The sequence below is a fragment of the Alexandromys fortis genome, unplaced genomic scaffold, assembly GCF_014885135.2.
Source record: "Alexandromys fortis isolate MF-2015 unplaced genomic scaffold, M_Fortis_MF-2015_v1.1 scaffold_36, whole genome shotgun sequence".
In the NCBI taxonomy this organism is placed as follows: domain Eukaryota; kingdom Metazoa; phylum Chordata; class Mammalia; order Rodentia; family Cricetidae; genus Alexandromys; species Alexandromys fortis.
In genome coordinates, this window is record NW_026067915.1 from 14283225 (window position 1) to 14311061 (window position 27837).

Genomic DNA, 27837 nt, shown 5'->3' on the forward strand with positions numbered 1-27837 from the left:
GAGAGAGAGAGAGAGAGAGAGAGAAACTCTGAGGCTGGGAATGCATGCTCGTGTCCCACAATTTGTAAGGGGCTAAGTGACAAGCTTTAGTGTGTCAGGAAGGCCGGGGTGGCCCCAAGGCCAGAGATGCAGCTCCACTGGTTTAGTGCTCAGTGGCCTTACACACGCAAAGCCCAGTATCACCTAAGTAGATGTGGTGGCCTGTGTGCCTGGAATCCCAACACTTAGAAAGTGAAGGCGGGAGGGGCAGAGGTTTGCAGACTCAATGCCAGCCTGAGCTAGGGAGACTTTGGGGAAGGAGGCACCCGCAAGACCTTCGGCCACCATTCTCCAGCCTAAGTCTTCTGCTTGCCTGCTGGAAAGAATGCGCAGAGATCCCAGGGGATGCCACTAGGATAGGTGTGCTGACTGACACCCTCTGACACTGCTGTGGGCCAGCTTTCTTTGCAGGCCAGCAGCTGCCCATCTCCACCGAGGAACCACACAGTGGCTGATCCTTCCTGATGGCAGATTCCAACCCTGCACCCTTCCTCACTGTGCTGGGCTCCGTCCTTCCTTCCACGTATGTGCTCAGGTCACAGTCCAGCAAACCAGTGAGGGGACCAAAAATAAAATTGGGCATGGGGTACCATGCTGGGGGGAGGGGAGAGAGGCATGAGTCTGACTTTAGTCACATGTGCAAGCAGAGATGAAGAAGGAAGCTTCCAAGAGTAGACGCTATTCCATATCACTTCCCAGAACAGTAACAGGCAGTTTAGGTTTTTTTTTTTTTTTTTTTTTTCCCCCTGCAATCTCTCCCCATGCAGAGGACAGAGCCCTTTAAAAGGCCTATGTCCCTGTGCTTGGGTAAAGCAAGTTAGCGCCCACCCTGCCTGCCTGTTGGTCAGCACCAGAGCTGAACAGGCCCTGCTCATTCAGTCGGGTGGGTTCCACGGGATGCCACCCCACTGCCTTTGGGATTCTTTCCCTTACACTGTGCACTTCGACCACCTACTTAAATCCTCCTGGTTAGTCCACGGGAGGGGCGCTCCCACCAGCTATTTACGTGGCTGCCTGGCTCCGGGCACAACATGGCTTCCTCAAACACTTCCGGCTACTGCAAGTGGTACTGGTTCACCTCAGTTCCATTCCCTTCTTTGTCTTGGGTGGGGTCTCCCTGAGTTGTCTTGGCTGGCCTTCAGCTCAAGTGATTATCCCACTGAGGAGTCATTAGATCCACACGTGTGTGTGTGTGTGTGCGCGCGCGCGCATGCGCGCGCGCGCGCCACCCTAGAACTTAAACAAGGCTGTGTTTTGTTCACTACTTAAGTGTAGCCCCAGAAACCAACTAGTAGTCCCACACTCACTAAACACTTGAGGAATAGAACAAAGGAAACAATAGTTTTCGGTAAACAACGATTCAATTAGTGACACGGGCTGGAATCTTCCCAGAGTAAAACTGCGGCAGGAAAGAGTCAATGCCCCCTTACCTTCTCAGTCATTTGATGGGGAGTCTCCAGAGTGAGAGGCGACTTTAGTATCTATAGCAACTGCAACACACAGAACCCCTACACACAACACACAACACACAACACACAACAAAGCCAGGAGGAGGAAGAGAGGGCGGGCCCGGCAGAAAATGACAAACCCAGCTAGTCCACTAGGAAGCATGGATAAAAATGTAGGCTGTGTTAGGGAACTCGCTCCAGGCAGGAAAGAGAACCTTCAGGCTTCACCCTAAAAAGCTCCCTCCTGCCCTCGTGGCCAGGCCTTGCCACCTGTACAGATCACAGCTGTAGCGTGGCACAGCACAGGGAGGAGCTCAGCATGGGTGGAGCACAGGGCAGGTGTAAGTGCTGGACCTCATACCGTCCAGTTGGGAGAGTACACTCAAGGCTTCTCCCTAGCCCTGTCTACTCAGCTAATTCCATCAAAACGGGGAGCTGCACCCTTACCCCAGCCTTAGTGGAAAAGTCAGACTCCCCAATACCGGTGTGCCATGCATAGCTTCCTAGTCCTCGCAGCCTAAGCAATGTTATTGAATTTCTTTCTGTAAAGCTGGGAACATGGCACTCAGGCAAGTAGTCTACCACTGGCTGAGCAATGCCCTCTGGGGCTGGAACCCTGAGAGAGCACTAGCTGTGCTCACGGAGTTACACTAACACCCACAGCCTCATTTCCCTTTCCGGAGTTACCCAGGTGGTCTTCCACCCTCCAGTCTCAGCATTCCGAGGCTGGGACAGGACAAGCCACCCTCTTATTTCTTCATTTTTAAGGCCAGAAGAGGCTGCTGGGTGGTGGCACTCAGGAAGCAGAGGCAGATGGATGTGAGATTGAGGCCAGCCTGGTCTACATTAACGTCAAGGACAGCCAAGCCAGGACTATACAGTGTGACCTATCTCAACCGTTTGAGTTTCACATACAGAAACGTTTTCTTAGTGACCGTGAGGGCCACTTACCCCAGCTAAAGCTAAAGATAAATCAGAGGCAGTGTATATTTAACCGGTGGGCAAGCGGTCACAGAGCAGGGCTGAGCCCTGGCACTGCTCCGCCCTGGTCACTACTGAGGTGACTACTGGATGACGAATGGCCTTACATGATTTTAGTCTGCTCAAGGCCACAATTAGGAGGCCGCCCCAGGTCACTGCAGAGACCAGTGGGCTCCTCTGCCTCGGCAGGGCAGGCTGTAACACGACTCCTCTCCAGACCGAGCCAGTGAGGCTCCTGCGGTCCAACCATCGCCACAACCAAAGACTACTTCTTTGTTGAAGTCGACAGCCCAGTGGCTCCCCATTCTGTTACAAACAGGTCGAGAATAAATTCCTCTTGGGTAAACAGGCCTGACGTCAATGGCTTGTCTCCAGAGCTTGGTAGGGTGAGATGTCCGGCCAGGTGCTGTCCCGTTCCCAGGTCTAGGCTCCTCTCTTATGCTGCATTCTTGCCTCTTGCAATACTGCTCCCAATACCTCAGATTTCTCAACAACCCCTCGGGGGTGAAAGTCAGCAGCAGAAATGGAGATGCTGGAGAGACCCAACCCCCACACTCCCTTTGGTCAGAGACCAGGACACCGCCCTCACTGTCTTTTTCCAAGAGGTGCCCCAGATGCTCCAGCCCAGGCCACAACACTATCCTGCTGCCAGAATCCAAAAGGCTACCGCCCCTGGGAATAGATGATCAATTTATAGTCCAAAGCAGAAGATCTTGATGAAATGACTGGCCCAAGATGGCAGCTGGTCCAGAGCCGTGCCTTTGTTCCTAGCCTCGCTAGAGGAAGACTTCCAGGCACATGCTCAGGCCAGAGCTTGCTGACCCCAAGAAAATAGGTTCTTCTAAGACTGGACAGTGAGGGCAGCACACTCTCCTCCAGGCCCTATTTTCTGGCTCCTTCAAATTATATAGCTAAGGGTAGTCAACAGCCTCCTGATGGTGAGCGGTCAGATTCCCATCACCAGGACTAAGGAAGATGTGGCCAGCCGGAGACCTATATGACTTTCACCAACGGTGGCTTGAAATTCAGACCTGCGAATGTGCCTGACTGAAGTCAGAGGTGAGGACCCGGCTGGTTCCCAGCGCTGCTCACACCATCTCAGTCCAGTTCCCAGGGACCTGGCGTGCTCCTCAAAACATGCACGCTTATGCAGGAAAATACACACATTAAAGAAAACATAAATAAGCCTGGTGGTGGTGGCACGCGCCTTTAACCCCAACACTTGAGAGGCAGAGGCGGGAGAGTCTCTTGAGTTTGAGGCCTTTACATACTGAGTTCCAAACTTGCCAGGGTCTGTCTCAAAACCAAGCAAGCAATTAAAACATCTGCACAGAGCAAAGACTTTTGATGATTTCAGGGGCCTGCCAACCCCCGTATGTGCGCTCTGCTCCCCAGCTATGTGTGCATCAACCTGTGTTTCAGGCCAGCCTGGGGCTAGAGATCCTGCCTATCAGTAATAAGGGCCCTTAATGTATCCCACTGGAGGACGCCAGTCTAGGGGAATGGACTGGGGAAAAACAGCCACAGGCTAAGCAGAAGTAATTTCTATTTACCTGGTCCTATCCAGGATCCTTTCTCTAATCCAGTATTCTCAACTTTCCTAATGCTGGGACTCTTTGTTGCTACTTCACAACTGTAATGAATGGTCATGTAAATACCTGCTTCTCGATGGTCTCAGGTGACCCCGTGAATGGTCATTTGTCCCCCAAAAGGGTTGTGACCCGTGGATGCTCTAATCTCTTACAAACAACCTTTCCAGTCGGGCAGAGTGTACCTAGCAGTTAGGAGGCCAATGTAGCAGAAACAGAAGTCCCAGGCCAGCTTGGGCTACATAATGGAGTCTAGACTGGCTCAATTTTTAATAAGTCCTAGGTGGCCTTGTGCTTGCTGAGTTCAGAACACACTGACAGTGGGTTTTGTGTACCCAAGGCCCTGGCTCAATCACATAACAAAAAACACCACTCCCGGGTATCAGAGGGAGATTGTAGCCAGGCTGACAATCTAAAGCGCCAACCCCCGCCCCCCAAAAAAACCAAGAATGTGCTGAGGCCTCCATAGGATTTGCCAAGAGCACCTCCTTACTGGTCCCTAAAGTTTTCAGTCCTGCTTCCCCAAGACCCCTTTTTCCATTCTTAGTTTTGACAGGTATGAGGGTACACACATGGAATCCCAGTACTTGGAAACAGAGTTAGGAAGACCTCAGAGTTCAAGCCCAGTCTTGTCTGCTTAGTCTAGGACAGCCAGGATGGGCTACTTAGTGTATCAAAAAACAAACAAACAAACACCCAAAGAGGGTGATGGCAAGGGATTGAAAAGGCACTGCATAGAAAAAAGCTACACACACTCCCAGGCACCATTGCCCAAATATTAGTATGAGGAGAATGTTTGCTGTGTAAGTGCTAAGCGTGAGAATCAGAAAGTGTCCTTTCTTAGGAGGGGACTGCCCCAGCTGCACGGCGTGGCCTGGAGACTCAACCTCAGAGTGGCGCCACACGGCTGTGCTGCTGGGCTGACAGTGCAAGGCCAGCTGACTTCTGGAGACAAGATAAGAGCTGGCAGGCCAGACCCTGCAGAACTCCCTAGGCAGGATTCCTCTGACCCCAGAACAAGAGGGCAGAGAGGAACAAGCCCCAGGCCCAGGAGCACAGCTGGAGACAAGTGTCCTGTGCTTGCTTGCAGAACACCAGAGGTATGAGCCTGTCAACCAAGAATCCAAGGACTAGGATAGCCAAGCTCACATGCAGCAAGGAGCAGAAGCTCCTCCATGCTCTCATGTCATTAGGACAGAGAGGGAGAGAGAGGAAGAGAGAGGGAGAGGGAGAGAGGGAGAGAGAGGGAGAGAGGAAGAGAAAGAGAGGGGGGGGGGGAGGGGGGGGGGGGGGGGGGGAGGGAGAGAGAGAGAGAGAGAGAGAGAGAGAGAGAGAGAGAGAGAGAGAGAGAGAGAGAGAGAACAGAGCTCCATATGGAGTGGATGGAGAAGGCAGGCCCAGGGCAAACCTCAGCTGTCAGGGTACCCAAGTGTCCCAGGGGAAGGAGGCCAAATGCAACTGAGTGCAGAGAACAAAGCTCAGAGGCAGGAGGCACACTTGGCAAATGCATAAAAGCAGAGCACAGCCCTGGCCTAGGTGCTTCCTCAGAAAGACAGTGTAAGGGTCTCTCCAAACACTAAAGCACTATTATGCTACGACCAGACTTAAGAGCATGTTTGAAAGCATTCATCAGGACAACAACACTCACAAGACCAGTCATCGGCCTACAGGGCAGTCAGTAAGTGGACAAAGGAAACAGTCACATGCAATCACTTCTAAAGCCTTTTACAGACTGACTTTTCTAGCCCAGGCTACCCTGATCTCCTGGCAATATGGCCTCAGACCCCAAGTGCTGAGATTACCACAGGTGCAAGACAACACACCACCAGCCTTCATTCTGCACTTTTTTGTTGTTGTTTGTTTTTCGAGACAGGGTTTCTCAGTAGCTTATCCGCCTGCCCCTGCTTCGCCGCCGCCAACCGGCCTATCCCTGCACTTTTATGTTCTGTGGTACGTGGGTATTTGTGTGCCTGTGTGTAGAGGCCAGGTTAATGCTGACTGTCTCCAGCTCCCCGTTAGACATGCCACTGTGTCCAGCTCTGATGTGGTGCTGGGGATCTGAACTGAGGCCCTCAGGGATTCTACGACAAACACCACCAACTAAGCCAGTTATTCTTCCGCCAGCACTCCTTATACCATCTCTTCAAAGATATTCCATCCATCGTGTTTTCTGTTTGTTTGAGATAGGGTCTCTTCTCTGTGTAGTCCTGTCTGTCCTGGAATTCAGAGATCCGCGTGCCTCTGCCTCAAGTACCAGGATTAAAGGTGTGCACCATGACTGCCCGGCAAGAAACTCCATCATCTGGGACAGCCTACGTGAAACTAGAAGCCATGGTGAAAGCTGAGGGAAATAAACCACGTACTGAAAAACGCAAAGGCTGCATCTCACTTGCAGATGTGACTCAGAGGCTCAATATTTGCCTGGTGTGCGTTTAAGACCAGAACAGGCTACAAAGAAACCTTGTCTTGAAACAAAACAAAACAATAAAAAGACCTTGATTTCAATACCCAGTACTGCAAACACTCAGGACACCAAGGCCCTGTCTCAAAATACATTTTCTTATTCATTTATATATTTTTTGAAAAAGCTGAGTGAGAGCCAGGCAAGATGGCTCAGTGGGTAAAAAGTCTGATACTATGAGTCCCTGGAGCCACCAATGAAGGCAAATGACTCCCAAGAGCTGTCCTCGGAATTTAACACTAGAGCATGCACACACTTATATAATAATACATAGAGTTTCTTGTGCAGCAACGCTGACTTTAGTAAATGAATTGTTTACTTCAAAAATCGCTAAGGTCTTCTTTCTACAAAGGCCAGTGAGTATGCAAATGAGCTTGACAGTCACTCTCAGGACACACGACATTGTATGAGTTATCAATGAAAACTAAAGTGAGCTGGGCGCGTGGTGCACACCTTTAACCCCAGCACTAGGGAGGCAGAGGGACTTGTGAATTCGAGGCCAGCCTGGTCTACAAGAGTTAGTTCCAGGACAGCCAGGGCTGTTACAAGACTCCCTGCAAATGTGCATGGGGGTGGCAGGTGCCAGTACCAGAGGGCCTGCTGCAAACCTGCTGCTGGGCCAGGCCAGGGACACTGAAAACATCTGAGTTTTAGCTGGAGCATCCTCTGGCCTCGGGAACAAACAAAGAGGGAGTACGGATGCAAGGGATAGCACTGACCAAGAATGTAAGAAACAGGACAAGCAAGCAATGTCGGGCGGTGCTGGCGCACACCTTTAATCCCAGCACTCAGGAGGCAGAGACTGGTGGATCTCTGTGAATTCGAGGCCAGCCTGGACTACAAGAGTGAGTTCCAGGATGGCCAGGGCTGCACAGTGAAACCCTGTCTTGAAAAACCAAGAGGAAGGGAGGGGAGAGAGAGACTTCTAAACAGACAAGGTAGTGTATGCCTATAACCCCTGTGCGTGGAAAGTCAAGACAGGATTGCTCTCAGTCGAGGCCAACCTATGCACTGTCATGAAGAAAGGGAATGGGAAAGGAAGGACTCTGTTTTTCTGACACCTTATTTTGTTTACCCAGGACACACAGCTTGGAGTTACTTGTACAACATTAAATTCAGAAGGACTTTTTGGGAAGACTCTTCGGAGGGCAGGCTGGAGGGCATGCCTCTTCGGCATCTGCTCTCAAACCCAGCAGGGCAACAGGGTGAACACGCAGGCGCATGACTCCTGCTTCCTGGCAGGAAGACTAGCTGGCAGGGAAAGAGAGACCTATTAGCAGGACAGGTGGCGGCTGCGGCGCTGAGTCCCGGGTCTTCCAAGCCCTGCTATTTATTCTCCTTCGCCACAACCTGCCACCTCTCAGCCCAGATATGGAGAGCTGGAATCTCCCATTCATATTCCAGCAACTGACAACCCTGCAGCCCCAGGCTGGTCATGTCATGTTCCCGGCTGGCCTTCCAGCCACCTTGGTGGTGATGCTGAAGCTTCCCCTCCACCTCCCAGTCACAGAAGACCAATGGTACTACCATCAAAAAGTACTTAGTAAGCGCCAAACCGCTTGGGGTTCAGACACAGAATCAGAGGGGCCTGGCCCAGCCTTCAGAGGAGAGGGTCATTTATGACCATTAAGGCAGAGTAAGGCAGGCTCCCAGAGGCTAATAAAACTCCAGGGAAGGAAGTGGGGATTAACCACTTCCTCCCACCTCTCAAGAAGGGGTTTCATGTTGTACCAAACTGCAGAATAGAAGGTTCTAGGGTGGGGGTGGGGGTAGGGGTAACATCGTCAGAATGGCCTACACCTGGCCAGGGCCTTGGCAAAGGGAGGAGGCGGCTACAAGAGTCCTCTGCTTTGACTTTTACACGTGTGGCAATTTTACCAAGTCCTCTTGGCCCGCCCCCTGGCACGGGTCTGGACTCTGTCCAAGTACAGACCGGCCAGCACTGGAGGATTTAGCGTTTGTTTGCCAAGTGCTGTGACGGCACAATGGCCTAATTCTTTTACATTCCATCGGACAGTTTTGCTGGATCAAAAACAATCCTTACACTGGGCAATAAATACATAATCCTTCAAATTGTACCCTTTTGTCATTGTTTTGAGACAGGGTATTATTCTATAGCTCTGGCAGTCCTGAGACTCATTATGTACTGGACAGGCTGGCTTTGAACTCAGATCCAACTGCCTCTGCCTCCCGAATATTCCACCACAATCAGCTCAAATTTCAACTTTATTTAAAACTTATTTCATCAGCTTTACTCAAGCTTAAGAAATGTAGCTTACAGAAAAAAAAAAAAAAGAGATTTTTGCTTTGTTTTGTTTTTTTGAGAAGCGGTCACACTCAGGTTGGCTTTGAACCAACTCTGCCTCCAGAATGTTGGGATTCATACACAACACAACCAATGTCTTGAAAACCCCCAGGTAGCTTGAAGCTAGCCTTGACTAACTCCCTCCAACTTCCTGGCTTCTCTCTGCCACCTTGGCACCACATCAGGTGGAAAAAAAAATTTACAGACACAGGCAAGCTGAGCCAAGGAGAGGAGAGAGCCCGAGAGATTGCTCAGTGGTTAACTGCTGCTTTTCCAGGACCTGAGCTCGATCCTATTCACCAGGGCCCGTAACTCTAGTCCAATACCCTCTTCTGACCTCTACAGGTACTGTCTCCAGATGGTGTGTGGATACCCATGCGTGTAAAACGCCACACAGAAAATTTAAATTAATTAAAAAAAAAAAAAGATTAAGAAGCATGCTAACTGGGATGGTCCCCTAAATAGACTGAGTTCGGAATAAAGCTTTGGGGATCCCTGAACATACAATTACACCATAATACACCATCAGTACAAAACCAAACCCTCACCCACATTCCCACAGCAGGGAACAAAGTCACACATGCTGAACCAGAAGAGGGCAGGTGTAGTAGATCTATCAGGTACCCCATCCCACCCTGTCCTGAACTGATTTCTCTGAGCCCTGAGGTCTCCAGAAGTCACACAAAGGTTTTCATGGTGGAGGAACGAGGTTCTGGAGTTCCAATCCAGCTAGGCTGGATACTGGTGGCATGCTTGTTTTATTTTGTTTTGTCGAGAGGGTTTCTCTGTGTTGACAGTCCTGCCTGTCCTAGAACTCGCTTTGAAGACCAAACTCACTGAAATCCACCTGCCTCTGCCTCCCTATAGTGCTGGATTAAAGGTGTGCCACCACTGCCAGCTGGCATGCTTTTTTCCAGTCCCTGCACTGGAGACAAAGGCAAGAGGGTCTCAGTTCAAGGCCAGCCCAGAATACAAATTGAGATCAAGGACAACTTCCTAGAGGACCCAGTTTCAAACTACCAAACAAATAAATAAAAATCATGCATGCAAGCCAGGCGATGGTGGCGGATCTCTGTGAGTTCGAGGCTACAGAGCTAGTTCCAGGACAGGCTCCAAAGCCACAGAGAAACCCTGTCTCGAAAAACCAAAAAAAAAAAAAAAAATCATGCACACACACCCAGAACTGAACCGCAAAATCCTCTTCTAGTGTTAGAATCTGTGTCCTCCTGGCTCAGCTCCAGAGACAGGAATAGATAGATAGGAGGGCCATCATCCACACAAACCTGTGTTGCAGCCCTGGGAGCCAGAGAAAGCAGAAGCTCTTCCTCAGTGACTCACTGCCCTCCCGGCAGCCCGTGCAAGCCTGGGGCAAGCTTCCTCCCTTGCCCTAGGCATGCAGGGGTAGGAGGGGTCAGAAAGCCTTGAGGCTAACCCTGGTCCTCCTCAAGGATACCCTGTGGGGCTCTGGAGATACAGTAGGGAACCCATTCAGGGTTCTAAACAAAGCTGTCATACAAAATGTCAGGCACCATCCCGAACATGGCACACAACACACATATAGGAAAAATGAGGACAACTTATTGTCCCACCTTTTGTGCCGGAAGGGGCTAAATGTAGTATCAGGACCTAATCAGGAGGTTTTCAGATAAACCTTAAAAGGAAAAAATTGGGAATTAAGGCGAGTCCCAACTTAAGCCTATTAAGAAGCAGAGGCCCTCCACAGGAGCAGGCCAGAGCGCTCACACACACCATCCCCAGGAAACCCAGAAATCAGGACAAAAGCTAACTGGCTGTGTACAATTTAGAGTGTTTTAGGAGGTCTAGTCACGGCCAGGTATACCTGCACCTAAGGGGCAGGGCCGGGCTTTCACGACACCATCCATCCAAGACAAGCAGGCCATCCTGTCCAACACTGCAGCAGGACAGCTACCATTCAAGCTTTTGGGGAGCAAAGCCCCAGAGAGGAATTCATACAGGACATGCAGATCAGCAGGAAAGAAAAGGCCACAAGGACATGAGGTACAGGACATGAGGTACGAAGAACCCTATTCTCTGGGTGCAGGAAGAAAGGCCAAGAAAGGGTTCCAGTAGCAACTCAAACCAAGGTCTGCAAGCAGCAAGCTGGCCGATGTGGGGTGAGTCCCAGGGCGTGAGGGAGCAAAGTTCAGGAAGAAGCAAGGGAGGAAACCAGGTCCAAAGCCCTGGATTTAATCATTAACTGCTTCCCGAGGGTCTCCTTTGTATTTCTGCTGCGCACTGGCTTTTCGGTAACTCGGGCAAACACTCACACTCGCCTGCCCTTCAAAGCCTGGAAGGTGGGGCTGTTCAAACATCAGCCCAGCACAGGGGATGATTCAGGGAGATTCCGCCAGGGAGAATACAGGAGACTGCGGGCTCTATGGTGATGGCACAGAGGAGAGAAGGCGGACAGCTAAAGACACCTGGGCTTTGGTGGGGACCCACACACCTGCCTGGTCCTCTTCTCTGCAGACAGGACAGCCCAGCCAGACACAGTAGCTAATTTCCCAGCCCTAAAGAGGTTGGAGCAGGAGGATTGCCACAAATTCAAGAATAATCTGGGACTCACAGCAGGTCCCAAGATAGCGTGTATGAAACCTTCTCTCAAATAATGTAATTAGCTTAATCAAACAAATATTCAGTAGAACCAAACAGCTTCCTTCAGTCAATCTAATTAATCAGACGCTGCTGAACTGAACGGCTACTGCGGATAAGGTCTATCTGCCTAGGCATTTCCAGATTTCCAAAGGCCCATCGACTCAAAAGCTCCCAGGTCTTTTGGGGACCCCACCACCACCACCGTGGCTCTTCATCCCTTTCCTGGGTACCACCCAATCAGTTCCCCTAGTCCAACCCCCTCTGGTTTTTAATACACTCAGATCCTCCTGGAATCCAGAGACTGTAGGTGGGGAACAAGGCAGACGACGCCACTCTTCCCGGTCCAAAAGGGTTGTGAGGAAGCCTTCCTCCACAGCCAGGCTTGTGGGGTGGGAGAAGGGCTCTGGACCTGCAGGAAGGAAGCAGCCTGCAGCCTCCTGTAAAGATCAGGGAGTCACGTGCCCCCACTGGTCCGATCAGGTCACTTCCCCTGGGACCTCATCACCAGCGGAAGGCTATTCTGAAAGACACTTACAATAGCTGGTCCATGGCAAAGCTGCCCTGATGGGGACCAGGAAGTAGCTCTGTTGGTAGAATGCCTGCCAACTGGCCCCATTTCATCTTCTGCATTTTACATTCCTGTTAAGAAGCCAAAATGCAACATTTGCTGAAAGGAAGCCACCTGGCTGCCTAGGAAACTAAGTGCTCAGACCCAATCAAAGGCCACTACAGAAAATCCGCTGTCAGTTCCAAAGGCTTTGGCTGCTCTGGCTGCTCTGGCTCCCCTGCCCTGCCCTGCCCTGCGGACACCTCTGGAACGTCACAAAAGCTGCCTTTCTGGTAACTTTTAAAACTCTACTCTAATGTAAACGTAGAGCACTTTTACCAATGACTCAGGCCAAGTGCTGACCAGCAGTCTTCCCATAATCCGGTGACGCAAACGACGGTCCCCAGTCTCTGGGTCTCTGCGTCCCTCGGACACCAGGAGAAAGTTAGGCAAGGCGGACACTCGGTGGAAACCACCGATGGAATGGACTTCACCTCCACATTTTCCAGGCAGTCCTCGAGGAATTCGCCTCCCAGCGGGTATCTGCTCAGTAAAAACAATGTGCCCTGGCCATTTGCCTTGTGGCCCAGAAACAGCAAATGTTCATCATGGGGGAGGGGACAGAACGGGGGTTTCCTTGGAGAGGATGTGGCTTTTCAGGTAGAGACATCCTGCACCCATCAGCGGTGAGCCAGGCCATGGCAATTTCTACCATTAAGACCCACCCGTTGGGAGCTGGAATGATGATGGCTCAGCAGCCGAGAACACTGGCTGATCTTTGAAAGGACCTGGGTTCAATTCCCAGCACCCACATGGCAGCTCACAACTGTCTGGTTCTGCAGGATCCACACCCACCAGGATGTGTACTCACTCAGAAACACATATAGGAAAAACACCAACGCACATAAAAGTTTAAAAAAAAATTAAAAAAAAAATAGATAAACCTTTAAAAAAAAAACCCACCCCACTTACTGGGAGTAGTGATGGTGGCACAGGCCTTAATCCCAGCACTCGTGGAGTGAGAGGCAGGCAGATCCGTGAGTTAGTTCCAGGATAGGTTCCTGTCTTTGGTAGGGGAGACTTACTGGGCCGGCAAGATAGCTCAACAGGTAGAAGCTTGGTGCTAAGCCTGCCAACCTGAGTTCAACCCTCAAGACCCACACGGTGAAAGGCAAAAACAAGCTCCCTCAAATTGTCCTCTGACCTCCATGTGTGGAAAAATAAACAAAATGTAATTTTTAAAAGGAGTAAGAAGTTGGCCAAAGTACGCTGAGCAGAAAACTCAAAGGAGGAAACCCGAATGAGCAGCAATAGGACACACGAAAGCTACACCCATCCGCCCTTTCTGGTAATCACGGAAGTGTGGGGTACAACAGGACCGGCCATTTTTCTTCCATTCGATTGATGGCAATAGGCAGACAGTGGGAGGAAATGGGGCTGGGGGTGGGGGGAGCAAGGCCTGGGGCTATTAACATTTCAAATGTGCCTCTTCAGGGTCCCAGGGTCCCAGAAGTCCAAGGGAGCCAGGCCAGGAACCGCTGCTGGAAAAGACCAAATATTCCAGTCAGCCTAAGGAGACCAGGCCCAAGCCTGGAGCAGGAAGGGGTAGCCAGCCCTGAGTGGAGCATTCAAATTCAATACAGTTCTGCAAACAGCTTCGTGGCTCTGTGTGCACGCGTGACTGTTAGGAAGACACGAGGGTCTAGCACTTTTAATTAATTTGGGACCATCAGGATAGCTCTGCAGTTAAGAATTCTTGGGCCTCCCCAGCACACACATGATGGTTCACAACCATCCCTAACTCCAGGTCTAGGGAGTCTGACATCCTCTCCAGACCTCATGGGAACTTGGCACGTGTTTGGGTACACATACATACATACATATAAACAAAGCTCTCATACATATAAAATACATTTTTAAAGCTTTTCAGGGCAGGGTTGGATTAAAAGGTGTGCACCACCACTGCTGGGCACAATTTTTTTTTTTTACTTTACATTTACAGATAACCTAAAGGGCACATTTAGGTACAATGGTTATGTTAAATCAGGACTAGAATGAACTAGATAAATTTTCTTTAACAAATATAAACAAGGCAAGCAGGGTGGTGGTAGTACAAGCCTTTAATACCAGCACTAAGAGAGGCAGAGGCAGGTGGATCACTTTGAGTTCGAGGCCAGCCTGGTCTACAGAAGGACAGCCAAGGCTACACTGAGAAACCCTTCGAGCAATTCCACAATTCCAATATGACCAGCTAAACTTCTGTATATGACATCTCAATTCCAATCTTCATAGCAAGTACTGTCTTTAAAAAAAAAAAAAAAAAAAAACACCTAAATCTGAACAAGGCAGTCCCAGGTACGCCTGTTTTCCTTCCATCTCCCGAGTGTAAGATGAGCAAGGCCAGCAAAGGGCAGGGCAGATGAAGGCTAAAGGCTGAACAGACTCAGAAAAATGACATCCTACTGGATGAGCAAACTGTAAAAACCAAGTCAGGCTTTAGAAGACCCTCTAGTGTGATTATAGGGACACAATTTAAAAACAAAATTCTCAGAGGCAGGCGGATCTGAGAGTTCAAGACCAGCCTGGTCTACCAAGTGAGTTCTGGTACAGCCAGGGCTACACAGAGAAATCCTGTCTCGAAATACAAAAAAAAAAAAAAAAAAATTGTCATCCTGTGCTCCGGTCTCAAGTGTTACCAAAGCAGCTGTAGTAGGTTCCCATGGTGTTGGGAATGGAACCCAAACTTGGTGCACAGCTACTTAGAAGCACTCAAAAGAGTTCACCCATGTGTGCACATCTTCTGGTAACTGAGCAAACCTGCTTCAGATGGAGAGAAGACTCTCACCCACTGACAACAGGCGCCTGGGACAACGGAAATCAAAGGGCCTGGTGGAGAGCTAGTTAGTTACACAGCACAGAAGGCGAGCAGCCTAGGAGCAGAGATCCAGAAGAGATGGCATCACGAGTTTAAACGCCATGCTTAGCTTCTCCAGTCGCCCCTGGACAATCAGCAGGACAGTGCAGCACCCACAAATTCGAGGCCAACCTGGATGACACAGTGAGGTCCTATCTGGGAAAAGGAGAGAAGTAGCAAGACCACACAACATCCCTCCTAAGAGGAAAGAAACTATGAGACCTCTCTGTTCTAGGCCAGAGAGCAGATCCAGGGGCTGAGAGGACCCAGGCTCAGGTTCCCACACCCGTATAGTGGCTCACAGCCATCTGCAGCTCCAGGTCCACCCAGGGTCCTCTTCTGACCTCTGCGGATACTGCACAAATGAAATACATAGACACACATAAAGTAAAAACTAAGGGGCTGAAGACATAACTCAGGGTAAGAGACAGGTCTTTCAGAGGACCCAAGTTTGATTCTCACCACCTACCAGGTGGCAGCTCACAACTGACCGCATCTCTAGTCCTAGGAGGTCCAACACCCTCTTCTGACTTCCACGGATATACCAGACATCACATGCTCCAAATATATATACAAGCAAAATACCCATAAACGTAAAATAATAAAAAATAATAACAAGAATGCTTTTAACAACTTTTTTTAGCTGGGCGGCAGTGGTGCACATCTTTAATCCCAGCACTCGGGCGACAGAGGCAGGTGGATCTCTGAGTTTGAGGCCAGCCTGGTCTACAAAGCTAGCTCCAGGACATCTAGGGCTGTTAACAGAGAAACCCTGTTTCAGTGGGAGGAAAATTTAAGGGCTGGAAAAGCGACCGCACTAAGCCCCTCCCCACCGCACAAAGGGTGAGCCAAATGCAATCCAAAGTTCCCTCTTCACAGCATCCTAGAGAAGCCAAGCACACAGATGGATGAAAGATCCTAAGGCAGCCAGCTGGAGGGGAGACAAAGGGGACAATCTATTCTGCATTTTGGCTAGAGCAATTTTTACCAACAGGTGTTGCCAAATGGGCTGAAATCTATGCTAAACGGTGAACAGACCCACCAAACAGGGAGCCACTGGGGCAGGGCCTTAGTAGAGGCTAGTCCTCTAACCAAGCCCACAAGAGGCAGCAAGCAAACCTGAGTGCCTTCCTGCAACCGGCCTGGACCCTCTCCATCTCAAGGCGGCAACCTCAGGCCACACCAAATTTCATCTCTAGAACCCGCACATCCCTGTCTTCCAGGGCAGCGGACAAGCTCACATCCACCCTCCCTTCAATCGGGAAGCACCATAAACAAATACAAGGATGGAATCAGGAGGGCTCATGCAGCTCCATGGGCTAAGGGGTAGGACGCCATGACAGGGAGCCCCCAGCGAGGCTGGGTCTGAGTGAGCTGCTCCCACACGTTGGACACGATCAAATTCTCAGGTTCACGTGTAAGGCCATAAGGAAATACAAGTCTCAGGATACTGAGATTACAGGCTGGGGCCACCATGCCAGGTTCTTGGCCACCCTGTGCCAAGCCACCACACTCGACTTCACATTCTACCATGCCTTGCCAGCAAGGATCCAGGAGCTGAGCCACTCAGCACAAACTGAACAGCCCCAGGGTCCCGCCTCAGGAGCTCCCCACAGCTTGCTTTTATTTGCACCCACTCCCTGACAGGGCAGTCAGGCGACAAGCAGCAAGGGTCATTTATTTGCCAAATGGGGTCTTGGGAACTGAACTCAGGTCTTCTTCAGGTTTGGAGGACGTCATCTTTACCAATTCTGCTACCCCACCGGTCCTATCTAGGCAAGGTCCTCCTAACTATCCCTGACTTGGCCTTGAATTTCCAGCAACTATCCTGCCCCTGCTTCCAGGGTGCTGAGATTACAAGAACGAGCCTCCAAGCCCAGCCTTAGATCTATCAAGATCTGGCTCCTAACGGATACATTCAAGTATAATCCACTACACTCCAGAAAAGAGGCAGAGAACCTTCCTAAAAGGTGGGTGAAGGTGTCCATGATGACACGTTCCCTGGATTCCACCCACAAGAGGCTCTGTAGAAACCACCTCCACAGCCAACACGAAATCCCCTCACTCATTCTCTGAGACTTCCAGCCCCACCAGGCTCCTCAGCAGCTCAGGTTTCACGGAACAGACCACGTCCATGTAGAGCAGCCAGGCTGGAAGGCTGAGACCTCCTGCCCAGTTCCCTTTCCTCTCCAGCCCACAGGCTGTGTGATGACAGGCGTCCCAGACACAGTGAGAAAGACCAAGAGCCACCCAAAGCATTTCAGAGTTATCACTTTGGCCATCAACCAGAAACTTTTACCCCAAAAGCAGGAGCCTGGGAACTTTCAATCCTCCTGCCTCAGCTGGAATGACAGCTACAGCTAACTACAAACTATTGTCTTAAGGAACAGGAGTAGAATCTGGGAGGCAAGGATCACACCTGCAAGCCAGGCACAATCCTGAACTACAGATGTCTTAACCAATAAGCTGGCTCCAGCTCAATGAGTAAGCCCGGTGACCTGGCCCCATCCCTCCAGGCCAGACCCATCCGTAATCCCAGCACTCTGGAGGCAGAGGTGAGTGGATCTTCCTGAGACCAGACTGCTCTATGGAGGGAACAAACTCCACCCAAACTTGTCCTCTGACCTCCCCATGTGTCCCACGCACATCGTGCGCGCGCGCGCACGTGCACACACACACACACCAATGCATTATTTATCTTTATTATATCTGTTTTATTACCCCACACTTATGCATACATTGAGAAAGACGTTGGCTAGAAGCCCACGATGGATTCTAAATCAACATGCTCTCCCTTCGGCACTGATCCTGGAGGGCACAGACCGAATGAAACTGCAGGTGTTAAAATGTCCAACACGTCCAACACACTGCACTGCTGTGCCTCAGCCGGGGGTGCAGCTCTCCACTTGCAGGAGGCCTGGGCTTCCATGCCCAAGGGAAAGGACAGAACAAACTGAATTGTCCTGTACATCAAGGTGTTTAGTAGCAAAATATGAGGCAGTTTATTTTGCTTTTAGTCTAGCCTCTAGTCCCTCCTGTCTCAGCTCCAGGGTAAGTGGCACTGAGGGAAAGTGGGTTGTGGGTTGGTCCATGAGCCACACCACACGGGTCTGTCAATGCATGGGAGTATGGATGTCCAGAGGCCAGCTGTGACATGCATGCAGGCCTGGTGCTAGGCACGTAACTCCAGGGCTTAAAGGATGAGCATCTCTCCAATCCCAGGAAATAGGCTTTTTTTTTTTTTTTTTTTTTTTGGTTTTTAGAGACAGGGTTTCTCTGTGGTTTTGGAGCCTGTCCTGGAACTAGCTCTTGTAGACCAGGCTGGTCTCGAACTCACAGAGATCCGCCTACCTCTGCCTCCTGAGTGCTGGGATTAAAGGCGTGCGCCACCACCGCCCGGCTAGGCTTTTTTTTTTTTAAATCTGTTAAAGGTTATGGTTCTAATGCAGCTAGTCAAACATTCCTTAAGTAATATGATGAAGCTAGTGACAAGATACACAGGCTCCCCACCTACTTATGCTCCAAAATCTAAGACACTGCTCCCGCAAACAAAATGTCCCAGGGAGGCAAAGCCATGAGGCCCTGTTCGTTCATTCTGTGCTTTTCTGCGCCGAACTGTTACCGCTGACCAACACATGCTATTGCAAGAAACCACTCACAGAGAAATGACTTCAGTCAAGTAAGAGGGGCTGGAGAGATGGCTCAGCACTTACTTCCAGGACTCTGGTTCAATTCCCAGCACCCACGTGGTGGCTCACAATCACCTACAAATCCAGTCCTAGGACATCCGACACCCTCTTCTGGCCTCCATCAGCAAGCGAAACACTCACACACATAAAAAAAAAAAATAAATTAAAAAAAAAAGAATTAACAAAGGTAGAGTCTGGTGGTACGCACCAGCCAAAGAGCTATATCAAAAAAGCAAAACAGCTAGGCGGTGGTGGTACACACCTTTAATCCCAGCACTTGGGAGGCAGAGGCAGTTAGATGGATGGATCTCTGTGAGTTCGAGGCCAGCCTGGTCTAGAGTTCAGATAGAGCGAGTTCCTGGACAGGGCTGTTTTCTGTTCCTGAGACAAAAAAGCCCTGTCTCAAAAAAGCAAAACACACACACACACACAAACCAACAATAACAACAAAAGGCTTGGGGCTGGAGAGATGGCTGAGAATTAACAGACCATTCAAGACAAACAGCACTCCCCCCCTCCCTCCCCCAACTCGCTGACACACAATTACAGAAAGCAGGCATCCTGAGATCACCTCCCTGAGAAGCACCTGGCTCGAGGAACTGGCAAAGTTTGAGGTAGGGATCCATATGATAATTAAACTGGGATCCCTGCTGGGAGAGGGGACCCCTCACAAGGTGAGTTTGATCTGAGCAGAATTTAAAACTGATCTGAGAAATCTACTTTAAGAACAAAAGCTAGCCCATTAGTAAACTGATACAGATCTCTCAAAAAATACTCAGTAGGTTTAGGTGTAAGAATCCACCTATTCCCCGTCCCCTCCATCTGTTTTTCTTTTTTTAAAATATTTATTTATTTATTATGTACACAATATTTTTTTATATTTATTTATTATGTATACAATATTCTGTCTGTGTGTATGTCTGCAGTCCAGATTACAGATGGTTGTGAGCCACATGTGGTTGCTGGGAATTGAACTCAGAACCTTTGGAAGAGCAGACAATGCTCTTAACCACTGAGCCATCTCTCCAGCCCCTATGTATACAATATTTTGTCTGTGTGTGTCTGCAGGCCAGAAGAGGGCACCAGATGTCATTACAGATGGTTGTGAGCCACCATGTAGTTGCCGGGAATTGAACTCAGGACCCTTGGAAGAGCAGGCAATGCTCTTAACCACTGAGCCATCTCTCCAGCCCCTGTTCTTCTTTTAATAGCAGTTGTAAACAAGTTTTCACATTTAACGTACCGGGAGAGCCGCTAAGTCACTTTCAGATGCAAATATCCAACATCTAGCCCACAGCCCCAAACCTGCTAATTCATTTGATTTCAAACTAAACAAAGGCCTTCGAGAGACTGCTTTTGGTAACAGCTGAGGACCGGGGTTCCAAGTCCATTTCTGGCTACCCAGGTTCCGTCAAAGATTCAAGCAGAAGGTGGTTAAGACACCCAAAGTGGAAGAGATGCTTACACCACCCAGGAGGAACTGTTGAGTTTGGTAAGGCAAGTAGAGAGAGGAACAGAAGGAGGGTCTTCAGGCTGCCAGGACCGAACTGTCACTCTTACTGGTATCCTCTTGTCTTCCCAAACAGAGAAATAAAAACAGCCTTGGGGTGCCATATGCTTCTGTTGGGGGGGGGCAGTATTTTGAAACTGCAATCATAGGCTAAAACTCATCCCAATGACCTACCATTAGTTACTAAGAATGAACCCAGCTACTATAAACCTTGACCCATGTTTGGAACTGGATGGAGAAACAGCAAGAGTAAGCAAACCATGTGACTCTGAGCACAGGAGGGGATTACACTTTAGAACTGGAGGATAGTCAAATAAGGGGGAGTGGGGGCAGCTGAGTGATGCAGGCTGGGAGGCTGAGGCCGGAACTGAAGTCAGCCAAGAACCTGGCTGCAGCCAACAAACAAGACTGGAGAACAAATGAGAATCTCAAGTTAGAAGAATATACTTTCATACTTCAAAAAACAAAACCCCAAATTAGTTCCCACAAACAAGGGCAGATACAACCGAGTTGGGCTTTAAAAGATAAAGGCTGCGGGGCTACGACTCAGCAGTTTATTAAAGCATGGGCTACTCTTCCAGAAGACCCAGGTTTAATCCCCAGCACCCACATGGCAGCTCACAACTGCAACTCCAGCTCCAGAGGATCCAACACTTTCACACAGGCACAGGTTCAGCCAAAGCACCAAAGCACATGAAATTTAAAAGAAAAAAAAATGGTAAAAGGTAAAAAGTAGGCTCAGCAACTGGCTCAGGCATTCAGGATTAAGTTGAGATCATTTTAAGGTGTGTTTTTTAACAAACTAGACACTGTAGTAGCCTCCTGAGTCTGAAGGGCTGGACTCTTTTCTAAAACCGAGTATTTACAAGACCAAAATAAAAGGGAACACCACCAAAGTAGGAAAAAAAATCTCCTCAGTCTCTAAACCCCAAGGTTTCCCTAGTCCAGATCCAACTAGATTTAAAAGTTTAACTTTGATAAAGGACAGTCAGTGAAGCCTGTAAAATTCCCCTTCCCCTTAAAAACACCTTCACTGATATCCAAGACACAATCCAAACACCGACAACCAATTTTTATAAATTATCATGTCCATGAATTCCAAAACAAGAATCTTCCCTCCTTGAGATAATTTCAGAGGCACATACAGCCAGGTCCCCCACCATGCAGATACCACAGCCTCTGTGTGTTCCAGTTTATGGCCTTTCATGTATCTGAGGTAACCTCATCAAGCAAAACACACCAATGAAATCCCACTCTCTCTGCCCTTCAATAAATAGTCCAAAGTTTAGCAGTCAGCAAGTGCCCGCCAAGTTTTTATATTAAAATATTTTCTGAACCACAGCCTCTGTTATCACTTTTGAGGTATTCGGAGTTTACTTTTGGAGCCCACAGATGATATACACGCACTGTGACCTGGGGACCTCCAGCTCTCTCCCACCAATGACATTCCAATTTAAATCCCATTTTTTTGGTAGGAAGTTTACCGTACATCTGACCTCCAGAGATGGATGGATGAAGAAAGGTAGGAGAGTGGATTCTGGTTTGGTTTTGACACTGTAATCTTAGCACCCTTTGGCCTGCTGAGGCAGGAGAATCAGGATGAGTTAAGACCAGCATGGGAGGTCCTGACTGAATTACAACCAAGAAAGAGGAGAAAGGAACCAACAAATGAGAAACAAAATTGTACGGTTTTAAAACCCATTTTTCGTGGATTTTGTAAGTCACACTTTTTTTGTTGTTGTTGTTGTTTTTCAAGACAGGGTTTCTCTGTGGCTTTGGAGCTTGTCCTGGAACTAGCTCTGTATCCCAGGCTGGTCTCGAACACACAGAGATCCGCCTGCCTCTGCCTCCTGAGTGCTGGGATTAAAGGCATGCGCCGCCACCATAGCCCAGCTTCACACATTTTTTTAAATGCACGATTTAAAACACTGAGTTCCTGAACACTAAAAGCAGCTTCAATTCTGAATAGGCAAAACAAAATGACACCAGTGTAGGACCGAACAGGAGACAGGAACTCACACAACCAATTATTTTAGGCAGCAAATTGCCTTGTTTGAAGTGGAAGACCTTAGCCAGATCAGGGAGTCACAGGAAGACCCTATATTCTTGAGTTAAATCAGTTTAATTCTGGATCTTTCGGGAACCCAGTTTCTGGCTGAACTCCCTGAGGACGACCTTCACTTACCTTCAACCCTAAATTTCAAAGTCCATTTTCTGCAAAATCCCAGCCAACCCCCCCCCACACACACCCGCCATCACCAGGAACAATATTGCCATCATAGTGTTCACCTGAGATCAGGATGGCACCATCATCACTTGTCACCTGTCCCCTGCAGGTCCCCAGGAGTCCTACCATTTTAACCAAGTGTGCTTGCTGCCCAGTTCTGAGACACACAACGATTTCCTTCCCAGTACAAGCGAAGGGCCCCCGTCCTAGGTGGCTGTGGTAGCAGCCACCTCAGCTGCAAACCTCAGAAGGAGGCACTAGCAATTTCAAGATGTGTGGCCACGGGGCTTGGTCCCTCCACCCTATCCCTGGGGTACACAGGCTCTCAGGCTCAGAACTAGCCAAAAGCCTGAGCAAGCATGTCTCCCTTTGCTGGAAAACCCAAGTGCATCCTGTCCTTTCCGCTCTCACTCTGTAGCCCAGGCTTGCCTCAAACTCATAGCCAGGCTCCTGCCTCACACTGGGATTGCAGATGTAACCCATTCCCGAGCTCTTGTAGTTTTTATTTAAACCAAAAATGTTCAGACATCATGTCTCAGTATCTAAATTCAGGGCTTGGGGGATACCTGCGGCCATCTCCCCAGGGAAGCTGAACCCCCCCCCAAGTCAGGTGCTGGGCAGGGCACTGGAGCCACATCACCATCCCCAGAAGGAAAGACACCCCAAACTATTTCTCTCTGTTGACACACAATTAACTTGACATCCTTTGAAAGCCTCATGCAGTGAGGTGTTCTGTATACCAAAGTCCAGACAGGGGTCCCATCTATCATCTCCCCAAAAGTGAAGACAGCAATACATCAATCACCCACCCCCCAAAAAAGGAGCCCAGGTACTTTCCCAGCCAGAGGCAATGACTTTTTAAAGGAACTCCCTGAGACCACTAGACATCATTTCCTTCAAGAGGGAAGAGGAAGATTTGTTGGTCTTTTTATTCAAAGCACCAGGCTGTCACCCTCACATTCAGTAAGAAGAACAAACGTCTAACCATTTCTTGCTTTAACGGAAAACTAAGAAAGAAGAATCTTGTTCAAGACTCAGCAAGCTTGATGTTCCTTTCAACAGCCTCCCATCTTACTTCCCTGACCCCACATGTTGAAAGGGACTTTTAAAGGCATCTGGGTGGGACCCAGGATGGAAACAAGTCCCACTTTGGTCTCCTACACTCTCCCACACGGTCCACATGGTTTGAAAATTTACAGTGCAAAGAAACTGAAATCATGTCACCTGCAGGGTAATGGATGGACATGAAGACCGTCCCCTTATTAGCAAAAAGCCCGACTTTTCCTAAGTGTGGCCTGTGAGGGAATAAGGGGCTTCAAAGATGAGAGACATAGGAGGGGGTGGCGCACACCTTTAATCCCAGCACGTGGGAGGCAGAGGCTGATGGACCTCTGAGTTGGAGGCCAGGCTGGACTACAGAGTGAGTTCCAGGACAGCTAGGGCTACAGAGAAACCCTGTCTTAAAAAAAAAAAAAAAAAAAAAAAAATGGGGACAGAGAGAAGACAAGAAAGGAAAAAAAGAAAAGTAGATATTTATTGACACAAAAGCAGAAGAAAAGGAAGCCAGACCTGGTGATTAAGGAGGTAGCTAGGAAACGCTCCTATGAAGATGCCATTAAGAAACTCACGGTGGTCAGCTTACTCAAACACGTTTTGTTTTGAAGTGAAGCCAGTCATGGTGGCTCCCATCTGTAATCTCAGCATTGGGTTACATAGTTCCAGGACACCCCAGGCTAAAGAAAAAGACCCTACCTCAAAATAAACACGGTGAGTTAGCTTCTGGCAAATCAGTCAGCACCAAACACCTACAGTCTTAGCCCAAATGGAGCACCTTTGACTAAAAATTAAAAAAAAAAAAATTTCAATTCTTTTCCCTCCGTGGAAACAAACCCGGATTCCCTGCCTAGTCCTGGCACTTGATCCTAATCTGCAAGTGAATTGGCTCCATCTCCCCGCCCAGGAATTTTCTAAAAGTAATGAAAGAACATACTAGAAACATCAAGCTACGACTGTGAGAAACGGGAGTCAACCCACGGCTGAAAACCGAAGTGAACTTCACTTTAGGGAGGAAAAAAAAAACTTAAAAAGCTAACTTCCTCGCCTTAGAATTTCAAACTTTTTTCCAAACCAGTCAATTTAAGGCCAGAGGGTAGAGGGTGGCTCCGCCCTCCTCCCCAAATAACACGTTAAAGTGGACCCCGCCGCGGCGGTGCCGGCAATCCCACTCTAAATCACGCGGGGCAGCGAAAGCCTTGTTTGTCCCCTGCTCTCCTCCCAGCGATAGGGATAGCACTGCGACCGCACAGGGTCTCATATTTCCAGGTAGAGCTAGACGAGCTACCCAACCCATCAAGGGTGGTCCGCCAAGCCTCTGCTCTCAGCTTCTAGTGGATGGGCTAAGTGGTGACGGTCCTGTATCAAAGTGGGGGAGGAATCAGGAGCGCAAAGGGACAATCAGGTCCGAGGGCAGCAACACAACCCCCAGGACCGAGCGGCGGGTGGCTGCCCAAGTGGAGGGCGCCTGTGGATGGGCAGGGTGGCGACCAAGTCCCCGCGGGATGGGAGATAGGGCCAGCTAGGGAACAGCGCCAAAGCCCCAACGGCGGTGGTCCCAATCTGGCTTCTGTCGCTCTCTCAGGAGCCCCCACAAGGCCACATGGTCACCGCACGTGGGTACTCACCAACCAGAACATGCTTTACACATAGTACGTAAAACAACTGTAGAAACAAAATTAAGGAGTCAATTCCGGGGGTTCCTCGGTTCTCAAAATGCCATATGCTTTTCACCAACAACCAGACAACCCGGAGAATGCCAACTCGTGCAAATGACAACAAAATCCAAGTCCTCGGACCCAGCACTCACGTGGGAAGCAAGTCCGCACCTCAACCACCCCTTCCCTATCCCGGAGAGCCTCTCAGCACGTTGGGCGGCCTCTGGCGGGCCTTCACAAAAGGAGTCCACGACTCCAAACACACTTATCTCTTCCAAACTCGTGCCCAACTGGATACACCAACTGCACCTCTCATCACGCAGGGAAATAATAATAATAATGATAAATATAGGTGGGCTGGCGAGATGGCTTACTGATTAAAAGGCACTTGCCTCAAAACCTGAAACGACCCGACTTCGATCCCCAGGACCCACAAGAGAAGTGGGGAGAAAACCGATTCCTGAACGTTGTCCTCTGACCTCCACACGAGTGCAACCAAATGTAAAAATTAAATAAATAAAGTTAAATCCGGGGGCTGGGAGTCTATGGGTAGACTTGCCTAGCAAAAGACCCCGGGTTTTATCCTCACCCCTAAAAAGCACAATAAAAGTAAACAAAAAAAAAAAAAGAGGGAATCTAATGTTTTGGGACAGGACGTACACGGGGAAAGGGGATGTCGCCAGGTCGTGGTTCTCTGAGGAACTTAATGGGGGTGTGATACAACCCTGCAAAAGTGTCCCTTCCCCTCGCCCGCGTCCCACGCGCGCTTACCTCTTCGTCGTGGTGCTGGCAGAAGCCGAGCCGCTCCGGGAACACCGAAAGGATGGAGAAGGGCGCGCCTGCGAAGGGCGGCCCGAGCCCGAGCTGCTGCGCCGCGGAGGCGGCCGCTGGCCCCGGCGGGCCGCGCTCGATGTAATGGTCCTTGGTGAGGCGCACGCGCTGGTGCGCTCGGACACAGTTGTCGCACAGGTGTTCCTGGCAGTCGAGGCAGCGCGACGAGGCGGCGTTGCCCTCGTCGCACGAGCTGCAGCCGTGCGGTCGGCGCAGCAGCAGCGCCGCGGGGGAGGCGGCCGGGCCGGGAGGCGGCTGCGGCGGCGGAGCGGCGGCTCGCTGGGGCGGGTGGTGCGCGTGGTGCCGGTGGTTGCTGTGACCGCCCGCGCCCCCGGGGCCGCCGCCCGGTCGCCCGTTCTTGGGCGGCGGCTCGTCGGCGGTGGCCACCACGGCATCCAGCAGGTTGCTGAGCAGGAAAGCGGACGACGGCAGAGCGTCCATACCCGCCGCCTCGGCTAGAACCACTTTCTGGTCGCACACGGGACAGCGCAGCTTCAGCGCGTCGCTGGGGCCGGCGCCGCCGGGGGCGGGCAGCCGGTGCGCCTCGAGGCACGGCCGGCAGAAGGCGTGCAGGCAGGGCAGGACGTGCAGGCGCCGCGCCGCCGCCCCGGGGCCGCCGCCACCCGCGGACGACGTGGACGTCTGCGACGACGACGACGAGGCGGACGAGCTGGAGGAAAGCGGCGCGGGCGAGCCGCACATCTCCTTGCACAACAGGCAGATCTGGAAGTCGGTCTCGGGGAACGAAGCCATTTGCAGGCGGGCCGGAGGGAAGAGAGCGTGCGGCGAGGAGGAGGAGGAGAAGGAGGGCGCGCGGCTCACTCAGCAGAGCGCATCGAGGACGCGGTGGAGGCGACCCCTGGGCCACCTCGGCAAGGCGGGCATGCACCGCCACTCCGCAGCAAGCGAGCGTCCGCCCAAGTCCCAAAGTCCGCCGTGGAATGCGGTCCCGCGGCGCCAGGGGGGGGAAAATTGGTCCCGACGAGTCTTGCGTGTGTTGCTTTTTTTTTTTCTTTTGCCCCCGGCTAAACGGATGGAGTCTCCTGGAGGGAGGGGAGAACGCCCCGAAGTCGCAGCAGCAGCAGCGGCCCCAGTCCCCGCGCGCGACGCCGGCCGCCCCGCCGCATGACGCGGCGGCAGGAGCTCCTGCGTGGCGGCCGAGACGCAGCCTCCCCCGCGGCGCGGTCGGCTCGAGCGCGCAGCTGCACCTCGTGCGGGGGCCCCCGGCCCGCGGAAGCACGCGTGCCAAGTACGCACGCGCGCTCCACGCACTCCGCGCCTCTGCGCAGCCCGGCCGGGCCGCGGTCTCTGTGCGCTCACACGCACGCGCGCCCCACGCGGCCCGGCGCCCGCGTGTCCCCGGGCCTCCTCGCTCTCTAGCGCGCGCTCCGACCCTTCTCCGGCCTCAGGCGCTCCGCGGCGCGGGGCCGCAGGTCCCCGCGGGCCGCCCTGAATTATTCATCGGCGGGAAGATATTGGATGTACCCGCCGCCCGCTCCGCGCGGGGCCGTCGTGCAATGCTATCCGCGTTCCGCGCGCGCCGCGCGCCCCTCCTCCTCACGGCCGTCCTCTCCGAAACCTGGGCAGCGAAGGGGGGGGATCACATTTCCTTTGTCATCGGGCCATTTCACCCTCGCTCGGGTCTCCCCTGCAATCCCGGAGCCTCGGGGACCGAGCCTCCCTCCCGGGCGTGCTGGAATCAGAGGAGCCGCCGAGAGACTCGCGCGGCCACTTCAGGAGCCGCGTGGCCAACGCCGCCCGCGGCTCCCGCCTGCGTCATCCTCCTGCAAACGAGTCACTGAGCGGGGACGCGGGTGGCCCCGGCTGTGCGCTGCGCCTACCGGGCTCTGGCTCTCCCGGTGCCCTGGTATCCTGGGTTGCTTTGGGTTTTATTTTTGCTCAAGTCCCCTGAAACGGGGGGCACCGTGCGCGCGCGTGTCCCCTTCTTTCTCCGCTTTGCCGCCTCTCG

The 27837-nt window shown here is 51.1% G+C and overlaps 1 protein-coding gene across 1 annotated transcript in view; it reads right to left on the minus strand.

Moving 5' to 3' along the window:
• Positions 1-26760, minus strand: part of Trim71 (tripartite motif containing 71) — a 53657-nt gene extending 26897 nt beyond the window's left edge. The window contains exon 1 of the mRNA XM_050139648.1: positions 25809-26760. Coding sequence (XP_049995605.1) covers positions 25809-26621 — 813 coding nt within the window. The 5' untranslated portion in view covers positions 26622-26760. The remainder of the gene's footprint in view (positions 1-25808) is intronic.
• Between the last annotated feature and the right edge of the window lie 1077 nt (positions 26761-27837).